This window comes from Hippocampus zosterae, chromosome 14 (genome assembly GCF_025434085.1).
Source record: "Hippocampus zosterae strain Florida chromosome 14, ASM2543408v3, whole genome shotgun sequence".
NCBI classification, from domain to species: domain Eukaryota; kingdom Metazoa; phylum Chordata; class Actinopteri; order Syngnathiformes; family Syngnathidae; genus Hippocampus; species Hippocampus zosterae.
The window spans coordinates 9,420,577-9,431,708 of record NC_067464.1 but is presented as its reverse complement, the minus strand read 5'-3'; the positions used below and the strand labels follow the sequence as shown (position 1 = coordinate 9,431,708).

Sequence of the window (11,132 nt, the reverse complement as noted above, 5' to 3'; positions counted from 1 at the left end):
AATGATGCATGATGAAGGCGGCTGAACTTGTATGTCCCGAGAAGCGACAAGCTTTTGCCAAGCCTATTCACTCAGACCATAAAGCCATTGTTTTATTTATTTATTTTGTTGTATTTTTTTTCTTATCTTATTTGATGTAGTTTTTTAACATTGTACTCGTGATTTTAACTGCTTGTTGTAAGGTGTCCTTGAGTTTCTAGAAAGGCGCCCACAAATAAAATGTATTATTATTATTATTATAATATTAGCCTGACGAGGTATACTATACCAGAGAGGATTTTGGACAACTCAGCAGATTTAGACAGCCAAATCAGCTCCAAACTAAACCCAAGGCTGTTTGAAACAAAGAATCAAGTCATTCTGTCAAATGTTTTGTAAAAGATATGTTCATGAAATTTCAACATTTTCCTAATGTTCATGTGATTCTTTCTACCAAAACAAAGGAAAGACATGATATTTTAATCATTTATAGCAGAGTATGGTATCATTTTGATGATCCGGCCCACTTGACATCTACGGAGGCCCTAAGTGGTCCACAACATGAAATGAGTTTGACACCCCTAATCTAAAGCTTGTTCTCCGTTTGGATGGCAATTTGTCCTTGTGAGTTCCTCATCCACAAGATCACTTGAAAATCCCGAATCATCTCAAGCAGAACTCCCATACAATGTTCACAGAAGGAGCCTGTCATTTAGAACCCCCAGCACTGAAAACATGACAGTCTGGAGAAACAAATAAGACTTGGCAAGGTCCGACACCGACTGTGTTCAGTGATGCAGAGCAGATCATTCAGCTCGCAGACAGAAAGAGCTGAGTACCAAAAAGATATTCTCATCCTTATAATTTCTGAGCGTGATCGTGTTACATGTTAGCCACAATCACAGCGCAGATGTTGCATTTCAATGATATGTGTGGAGTCGTTGTCAGACGATGTTGTGGTTGGCCAAAATATTTTTAGTCGATCGTCGTTTTGGAGGTGACTTCCAGTTTGTGTTCATGGAACATGTCGCAACCTATGCGCCTTTTAATGTTTTGGACCTTAAAGGCGGAAAATTCAGACCACAATTATTATGTTTAAATGATGACAAGTCACATTTAATTAAATGTTGCCTTTTTTTCTTTCTTTGCAGGACATTTTCACTGTTCATGCGGTCGTGAGCAAGACGACAATCTCGCACCCCGATCTCAAACGGCACAGCGCTATTTCATCCATATGGAGCAGGTGTGATCTGATTTCCTCATGAGGGATTATAATGACGACAATAAATTAATAACGCACACAGCTGTACTTCTCCAACACCTGTGACAGCATTGCATATTGCTGTGAGGACGAGAGCCACGATCACAGTCAAATAAGGGTACATGGGCACACATCATTGAGAGGTCCTGCACATGTACGCTTTGATAGCGGCGAACGACCACTGCGGTGAACCACGGGCTTGAAAAAAGTAGCCACAGTATTTAGAGAAAAGGAAGGAGGAAGAGAGTCCAATATTTTTAGTTCAAATTACAGTGTTGGAACAGTGCTTTGCACAGTTGAGTGTCCTGGGAGGGGAATGGCATGATGGGGGAATGCTGATGCCAAGCCCCACCCCTCCCCACATATCGTCCTCTCCGTGGACTTCCTGCATTCTCGGCACCCTCGTGCGTGAGCTCTGCCCTCCCATTACCCTTGACTGCACACTTTCTCCCTCAGTCACCCACCACATGAGGTGAAAGAGTAAACCACATGTTAGGGCCGCCAAGGTTGGGATAGGGTCACCATGCAATGGATGCTTCCATTGAAGCAATCTTCAGTCTCAGTTGCGTGGAGAAAAAAAATTGATTGAGGTACGTGGCTTTCGCATTTGCGTGAGACTGCGGCGGGATGCGTTTGATCCGTGTGCTTCCCAAACATGGCAAGAAGAAGAAAAAGCACCGCCGATACACACGCAGCTCGGTTTGTGAAAGGATGCCAAACACCCGGCTAACTCCACTCGGGGTGCTTCATTCTCACGTGAAACGTGCCTTGCTGGCCAAAAATTTTGCCCGAGTGAGGGGGAAAAAAGCCCATGGTCGATCCAGATGAGCGGGAGTGAGATGATCACATTCTTTGAACTTTTTTTGCCAGCTGGAGTGCAGATCTCATTTGCATGCAAGACTGTTGCACTTTTAAATGTGGTGATTACTGCATGACTACAAAAAAGAGGTTAAATGGGGTTTTGGAGAATGTGCTTGATACATGCCACTGAACAAAACCACAAACTACCACGAAATATAGGGAGTCATATCTTATCCATCTATCGATGTATCTGTACAGCTGTCAGGGTTTGGCGTTATTTGGAGCCAAATGCAAGCGCAAGGTGGGCGATACTGGCGAGCAAATGAAATCCAAAAATGATTTATTCAAAAGAACGGAAGGGCAAATAAAGATTCCAAGTACCAAAAACAACAAACACAGGGGAAAAAAAACTTGGACATGAACAACAAATCGACAAAAAATGACAGAAGGAGACATCCAGGAAGGTAAATACAAGCCAACTGACAAGACACCAAAGAACATTTAGACAAGACACCATCTGCTGACAGCTGATGGGAAGACACGAAGGACTTCGTTGATGAGCACATGTTGAAACAAAAGACATAAGAAACAGGACAAGAACCACAAGAAAAAAAGACGTAACACAAAACCAAAACCAAATACAAATGGAAAAACACGGCTCATGACAGAATGTGTGAGTGTGGGTGTGTGCGTGCGTGTGCGTGTACAACAATCATTCAAATCTTGTTCTAAACGAGCAGAAGTAAGGCACATTCTCTTCATCAAAGTGCCATATAGTCATATCTCGGTTTTCGACCATCATCCATTCCAGAAGGATGTTCGAAAACCGAAACCAGTCTTTAAAAAAACAAATACATCTTTATCTAACATTTTCGCTCACAATGGAACGCTACACGAGGAAGCGTAGCTTCCTTGTGTAAGGAAGGCGAGAGGAGTCAAGTGGCGCATTCAAGTACCCTCAGTTTGTTCGAGAACCGATTTTTGATCGTCAACCAGGGCATAAAAAATTCGAAATTTTGGGTTGATAAACTATTTGGTCGAGATCAGAGACGTTTGAAAACCGTGGGTTGACTGTAGTTATATATTTCACCCACATATGCAAAGAAAAAAAAGTTGTCACCTCTTAAAAATAATGACCAGAACATCCATGAACGAGACACTTAGGGTTTTTTTGTGGTTTGTCCTTGCTGCTGTTGCCTTCATGACTGGCGCACTTCAGCTCCAAACTAAACCCAAAGAATCATTCAAGCAAATTTTTGCACGTATACATTTGGAATGACAGAATTTTAAACACAGTCGATAGTATATAAAAACCGCACATACTATTTTTTTGGCAGTGTTTCGCCCCTGTCCATTCTGACTTCGTTATAACGCCCCCATGACTTTCTTTTCCTAGAAAGGGGTCCTCCACATCCAGTAGAGTTGAGGAGGGAAAACAGCCAGAAATAAGCACCCTCCTTCAACTTTCAGGAGGGAGAGGCAGAGAGAGAGAGAGAGAGAGAGAGAGAGAGAGAGAGAGAGAGAGAGAGAGAGAGAGAGAGAGAGGAGAGAGAGAGGCGAAAAAAGCCAGAGAGGCAGGTAGTCTCCAACTCTGCTTCCAACAAGAAAGGGGACTGGATGGAGTGGGGATGGACCGCCACAGGATTGGAGGATTGTTGCTCTCGGTGTGGCCCCTCGCCAAGCCCATATGTCTTTATATAGTGTAAACACACGAGGAGACGGTCCTGTGCGCGCATCCACTCTGCCGAGCACTCAACTTCGTCCAGCATCTTCCACTTGACCTCAACTCTGCTCTCCTCACGCCATGGCCGCGTCGAGCCATCTCCTCTCGCTCTTGCTGGTCCTCATGGCGGGGAGCCTCGCGACCGAGGCGACCTACTACCGGCCCCACCGCTACTTCCCACACTTCATCCGCTTCCGCCAGCCTCACGCCCACATGGAAAACCACCTCCCGGAGGTCGTGAACCCGGCGCCCGCTCCCCGCCACCGCGGCGTGCCGAGGTATCGCGTCATCCCCCACGTCATCGACACGACACCCGAAGACATCCAGAGTTTACCGGAGGCTATCCACCCGGAGCCCGAAGTCGTCCACCACCCGGCGCCCGAAGTCGTCCACCCGGCGCCCGAGCCTCACTACCGATCGGCGCCTCGAGCCAACCTGACCCGGGTCTTCTACGGCGTCATGTTCGACGCGGGCAGCACCGGCACCAGGATCCACATCTATAAATTCATTCAGAAAGACCCAGGTAATCCCCTCCGCCATGCCCCAGATTAGCGCGCGCGTGTTAGCTCATCCATCCCCGGCAAGTGTGCTTCTAAAAGTAGCTGAGGTTTGTGTTGTGGAGCAGGATGGATGTGACGTGATGCTTGTCTGAAAATATCCCCAGCTGTCAAAGCGATTCGAGTGTTTCTTGTTCTCTTTTCTTTTGCTCTCTGTACAGTCACCGGTTCTCTGTTATATTGTTTCACTGATTATTTCCTTGTATTTATTTTTGTTTGTAATTCTTCTTCTCCTTCTAGTTGAGCTGCCAGTTCTGGACAACGAAATGTACCATGCAGTGAAACCTGGACTTTCTGCTTATAAAGACAACCCTGAGGAAGTATGCAGGATTTTTGTTTGCATTATTACTTACAGTGGTCAATGGACAGAATATCAATCCTAATCTAATTGTGAGCCGTATCTAAAATTCCGAAAGATGGTGCTCAGGTTTGATTTCGCATGACGGTCAATATGGGGGTTGTTGTTTGAAGTGGTGTATAACTACATTTACATTTCCAAACAGGCAGTCTAACGAAAGAAAGAAATGAAAAAAAAATGAAGTATCTCATACCGCCGGTCTGTAAAGGACGAGAGAGAATTCGAATAGCATGCCTTTCACCATGATCTTTGAGAAATTGCCCATCACCAAGTGCATTCTGAAATATATACAGGTACAATATGTGCATAATCGCCACATTCACACAAAAAATACCTATTAAGATACCACAAATAACCCCCCCCCCCACACACACACACATTCACTATTGCCCTACCTACCGCACGTATGTAAATACAGTACTGTACATCTTGGCCCTCTTACCCCCATACTCTGTGTCCAGCCTATTTGATACATTAAATGAAAGGTACAGTCCTGTCGTGTAAACCGCTGCAAGCTGCAGCAACAATTAATTGTTAAATTAATTTGATTAAAAACAAAACCCAAGTAAAATTTCACTGGATCGCATCAGATTGTCCATCCATCCATCCATTTTCCGAACCGCTTGATCCTCACTAGGGTCGCGGGGGGTGCTGGAGCCTATCCCAGCCGTCTTCGGGCAGTAGGCGGGGGACACCCTGGATCAGTTGCCAGCCAATCGCAGGGCACACAGAGACGAACAACCATCCACGCTCACATTCACACCTAGGGACAATTTAGAGCGTCCAATCAGCCTACCAAGCATGTTTTTGGAATGTGGGAGGAAACCGGAGCACCCGGAGAAAACCCACGCAGGCCCGGGGAGAACATGCAAACTCCACACAGGGAGGCCGGAGCTGGAATCGAACCCGGTACCTCTGCACTGTGAAACCGACGTGCTAACCACTGGACTACCGGGCCGCCCTGCATTAGATTGTGTAAGTGTATATTATCAGTGTGCGCGTTGCACATCCCTCCGTATGTTCTCTGGGTTGGCTTCACACGCAAACACCAATTACACGAATGAGACTTGCTGATGCAGCCGCATTCACCAACCCGGCTTTAATGATACCAAATTTTGCATTTGACCTTGTTCTAATACGGACACATGCTATTGCTTCTGTAACTATAATTGCCATGTCCTCCCCAGGGCGGCAACACAGTGCGTCAGTTGCTGAAGATAGCTAAGAAAACCGTGCCAGAGGAGGAGTGGAGGAGGACCCCGGTGGTCCTGAAGGCCACGGCGGGCCTGCGCCTGCTTCCCGAGGACAAAGCCGTCGCTCTTTTGAACGAGGTGAGGCACGCTCTCCCGCTGCCCTCAGACACTCTGGCACAAACGCAAGCCGAGCCGCCAAGGAGCGGGATGAGAAACCACTAAGTGCTTACAAGTGTCAGTGGGGTTTAAAAAAAAAAAAAAAAAAAAGAGGAACAACTCTGCCCATTCAGCGACTATGATGTTGCAAAAAAACCCCCCAAAAACAGCTGCTGTGGTGTTGTCATTTGAAGTATTCAATCTGCCACTGTTGCGGCTATGCTCGCAATTTACGGTACTTATTTTACTTTTGACACTGTCTAGCCTGATTTTTTTTTTCCATTTTGAAGTCTTGCAGAAATCACATCTGTGAACAGCTATAAAAGGTCAATCTATGATTGCAGGTGCGACATGTTTTTCACGAGTCTCCCTTCTATGTGCCAAGCAACAGTGTCACCATTATGAATGGAACAAATGAAGGTATGTTCTTGTATATACATAGTATATATATATTTTTTTGCAAAAGGCATTTTAGCATTCTCATTGTGTGTCACTGCAGCAGTGTTGTAATCACAACTAATGTGGGTATTTGCACCCTCGTGTTGTTCCAGGAGTCTTGGCCTGGGTCACGGTGAACTTCCTTACAGGTAAGACATTGCTCGTGTTTTGCTATGTTGGTGTTAGTGGTCACAAAGCTTCTATCGGAGTCTCGAATGTAGACTCAAGCCGGGGAGTGAAAAACGCTTGTCTCCTGTCTGAGGTCGCCGACCTTTCCAAACAGCCGCGCAAAAAACGTGATGAATAGTCATGTTTTTTTTTTTTTTTTAACATACAGCAAATTGATTTTCAAAAACAACTGTAATATATGCATCTTTGAAATGATTTTCTTCTGAGTGAGTTATCATTTTGTGCATCTTTCCTGACATAAGAAGTTGAATGGAATGGAGTTCCTGATAAAAAGGAAGCACACCAAAACTTTGTGCTATTTTCATCCCAATTTGTTGATGCATGTGGATGTATGTCTATTTTGTTTTGTTTTTTTAAACGTAGGCCACTTGTATTCCAACACAAAGAGGACAGTGGGCATCCTGGACTTGGGAGGAGGCTCTACACAAATCACCTTTCTTCCAAAGTCAAAGGTAAAAAAAAAAAAAAAAAAATGACGTCACGTCTGATAATTTTACCGAAAGCTATCAATGAAAACTGCACCGCTAAATGTTTGTTTCTGTCCACCAGAAAACTGTTGAATCTGCTCCCCATAGTTACATTGCCAAATTCAACTTGTTCAATAGTACATATCAGCTCTACACACACAGGTAAGCGGTCAAGTTTGCTGCATTGTCACTTTAATGGGACATAAAAGCGATTGGTACAAGCTTCTAAAATCTTCCCATGATATCTTCACCTCATAGCTACCTTGGAAATGGACTGTATGCGGCTCGGTTGGCAACTCTTGGAGCACTGGGAGCTGATGGTATTGGATCTTAAAACCCATGATATAAAACTAGGAGGACCTTTTAATTGACAAAAGGGCTACTTGGCTTTTTTTTCACATCTTAGGTCTCGATTGGAAAGTCTTCACCAGTTCCTGCCTCCCAAAGAAGTTCAGAGAAGAAGTGACTTTTGGTGGAACCACTTACAAAGTCAGCGGAGTTCCAGATGGTAAGCCCAGTAAAATCTTTTTTTTTTTTCCCGACAGCATAGCGCCATTGCACAACACACATGGTGCCTCTTCTACCTGAAATTGAAATGAAAAGAAAAGAGGCGGTTGCCTACACAAATAAGGCAGTTCGTCCCATACCACATTTGAAAAGCCAAACGATTGCCGGGCTTGTCCCCGAGTCTTTTTTTCTCCCCCACTTTTTTTTTTTGTGCGTGCGAATGTAATGAGCGGCTCAATCTGGACCACTCAGAATTATGCGGTAAAAATAGACAGACGGTCAAGGCAGCGCTAACTGTCGCCCTTGTCAGCATATGGTCAGAGCGACACAAATGAGGCAGGCGTATTCCTGATGCTGGTTGACACTTTGGGGCTTCCCTTCATATTCAACGTGGTGGAACCCCGACTTTCCGTCTCGGGTTGAACCAAAACTGAAGCTACCGTTCTGCCGTCGCACGCGGTTGATTTACATGAATTGTCTCCAGGCTACGCGGGCTACAAGCTGTGCTACTACGAGGTGATGAAGGTCATCAAGGGAATCGTGCATCAGCCTTATGAGGTGAAAGGCAGCAGCGTGTTCTATGCTTTCTCCTACTACTTTGACAGAGCCGTGGAGTCCGGCCTCATTGGTGAGTCACCGAGAATCATCTTCCACTGTCGGGAGTCGTTCTCGTCAAAAACGCGCATTTGACTTTGCCTCGCAGATGACAGCCGAGGCGGTGCAATCGAAGTCAGGGATTTTAAGAAGCGAGCCAAAGAGGGTGAGTAGATTTGAAAAACATGACCCGAAATAAATCTACATCTTATACCGCGCACACAAACACGTGGCACAGTGCTTCCTGTCAGACTGAATTTATTGCTGTAAAATCCAACCGATTCTTTGCTAAAATAAGACAGAAATGTGCTTCATTATAGGGTAAACAATTTAAAACTTTCCTTCACAATGTGAAGTATGCGCAACCGGCGCATAGCATTCCCACTGAGAGGGGCTGTCGATGTTAAGTTTGGTCAAAGGGAGTTTGTATTGCGAGAGCCCCGCTCACATGGTCACAGAGTGTGACTCACGCTGGGCCGACGACGACTGTGTGGCCACGGCGGGAGGGCACCTGACAGCCACACACCAACGTCGCCCACTCTCAGCCTTCGGCCGACCCCCGATTTCGTACACTCGCACCCTTCTGTTTAGTACGACACCAAACAAAACACAAGGTGGCCTTTTAAATCATGTAGCAATTGCAACCAAGAGTCTGGCTCTGATGAAGATTTCCAAATAAATGGGACTTTATCCAAATTGGTCTCCAGAAACGAGGACTCGGCAAAATTGGGCTGCTGTAATTTCCGCTAACCTTCAACGCATTTGCAACCTTGAGACTGACCAAAAGTTGTTTCGTGCGTTTGCAGTGTGCAACAAAATGACCCAATACCGTGCCATCAGCCCCTTCCTGTGCATGGACATGACGTACATCACCTGCTTGCTCAAGGAGGGCTTCGGCTTCAAGGACAACACCGTGCTGCAGGTACGTCACACCGCTGCGGGAAAAAATATGACCACGATATTAACTTGAAGGATTTCAACTCTTTTACCAGCTGGCCAAGAAGGTGAACAACGTGGAGACCAGTTGGGCCTTGGGCGCCACCTTCGACTACTTCAGGAACCTCAACATCCACTAAGGGCAGCTCAAGGGCAACGCAGTCAGCACTGAGAGGGACATTTTTGTCACTGCGGGGTTTCCCTCCCTCACAGACACACCCAGTTTCATCCCGCCCACCCTCCTCATCAGCCGGCAAACACCACCAGAGCTGTTTCAGACAAAAAAATAATAAATCACGATATTTTTATAAGGCCAGCTATTTCTACTGTACCTTGAGCCCATGACTGCTGGGCTGACTTTATTTTTGTAAAGCATCTTTTTGGGTTACCAACGGGTGTTTGGAAATGTGTCTTCACCTTGCTGTCCAGTGCGCGGGGCCTAGTTTGTAGTCACGGTGGTTTGACCGCCGCCCGGTTGTGAGCTGTGCCGTACAAAACGGCGTCATGGAAGTCTCGCTAGAGTCACTTATGTCTTAACGCTTTCTCTATTGTAGGCGCAAACAATTTCATGGAGAACTTTCCTTGAACGTGTTCGACGGGGCGGTTAACGAGCACCCGGCTTCTGCAATTCAATTTTGCACGCAACACTTTAATTGTAGACAACGTAGCCAATCATCATGACTCGGGAGGTCAAAGTTGACTCCCACAGAGCGTGTGTGCGTGCGTGTGTGTGTGTGTGTGTGTGGCCAGCTGCCACACGTGCAAAATGAATGCTTGTACTTTAATGTTCCCTGGACTGAACAGTCAGCGTCGATGGTGGCGAACTTGCAAGGCAGCCGTAGAACAACCTCTAATCGGGTGTAGTTAACAACATGAAGCTGAACTAAACGCAAATGATCAACCGCGGGATAAAGATGTGGCTTTTAAAAGTTATGGAGATGTCGCTGATTCTTCAAAAGCATTCATAGATATTTCCTGATGCTTTTCTTGTGAACTGTACAAATATTTAAATACCTGAAAATCTCTCTAATGTATTTAACAATGTTTACTTTTGGCGCTTTTACCCCAGAATGCGCTTTCAACACTTTTACCCGACTGTCTTCTCACAGTATGCAAAACGCTCTGTTGTATATATGCCAGTTACACTTCCCAAGAAGCACTTTCAAATGCAAGATACCCCCAAACCATTTGATGGCACAGTTGCTCAAGATGCTCATTAGTTGATTAACCTCATGCTTTTCATATGAAAATTGTTTATTTCTTGTTTCGTGAAAAGCTTGTTCTACTAAAACCTCCAAATGTGTGAATATGTTCCCCCCCCGTAGTAAATAAATAAACATTTCATTGATCCACGCAAAAAATAATTCGGGTGGGTGAGGGGGTTATGTCTGCTTCGTCTATGTGCAGTTCAGGTTGAGAAAATACTTGAGCGGTGGAGTTTATATGATTTTACTTTTACATGCAGCAAAGGGCAAAACTATCCATCCATCCATTTTCTGATCCGCTTATCCTCACAAGGCACACAAAGACAAACAACCGTTTGGGCTCACAATCACACCAAAGGGACAATTTAGAGTGTTCAATTAGTCTGCCATGCATGTTTTTGGAATGTGGGAGGAAAACGGAGTACCGGATTGATTCTTTGATTTGAAGCAAATATTGTTGCAGTCCTTGATTCACACAAATGCAAAAATCTCTTTTCTTTTCGGCCGCTCCCCCTCCTCATGCAATGAGCTATAACTTCTTCTGACTGACATTTCATTCAAGAAGATGCAGCGAAAAACAACAACAAAAAACAACGAGGAAAATGAAGACAAGTCGCCCCAGTGGAACAGAGGAAAGGAGAAAAAAGGAAAAAAAAAGTGCATACTTACAGCAGTAGCAGTAGCACTGTTGTCTGTGTCAGCCACGATTATGCAGTCGAGATGAAGTGAAGAGTGAGGCTTTTCATCACAAAGACAAGTTGTAAAAGC

General features: G+C 45.2%; 1 protein-coding gene across 1 annotated transcript; it reads left to right on the top strand.

Moving 5' to 3' along the window:
• Window positions 1-3,580: 3,580 nt before the first annotated feature.
• entpd5a (ectonucleoside triphosphate diphosphohydrolase 5a) lies at window positions 3,581-9,642 on the top strand. The gene is made up of 13 exons (XM_052086628.1): window positions 3,581-4,287; window positions 4,562-4,641; window positions 5,867-6,010; window positions 6,373-6,448; window positions 6,580-6,615; window positions 7,019-7,107; window positions 7,205-7,284; window positions 7,381-7,442; window positions 7,529-7,630; window positions 8,114-8,257; window positions 8,333-8,389; window positions 9,030-9,145; window positions 9,216-9,642. Exons 1-13 carry the CDS (start codon window positions 3,846-3,848, stop codon window positions 9,297-9,299), a joined length of 1,512 nt encoding a protein of 503 aa, XP_051942588.1. The 5' UTR covers window positions 3,581-3,845; the 3' UTR covers window positions 9,300-9,642.
• The last annotated feature ends 1,490 nt before the right edge of the window (window positions 9,643-11,132 follow it).

What these genes read in the sequence shown, in the direction of transcription:
- entpd5a (XM_052086628.1), top strand. Translation starts at nt 3,846, where the DNA reads ATGGCCGCGTCGAGCCATCTCCTCTCGCTCTTGCTGGTCCTCATGGCG. An exon ending in TATGAATGGAACAAATGAAG is followed by an intron (nt 6,449 to 6,579) that starts GTATGTTCTTGT and finishes GTGTTGTTCCAG; the next exon opens with GAGTCTTGGCCTGGGTCACG. An exon ending in CACGGTGAACTTCCTTACAG is followed by an intron (nt 6,616 to 7,018) that starts GTAAGACATTGC and finishes TTTTAAACGTAG; the next exon opens with GCCACTTGTATTCCAACACA.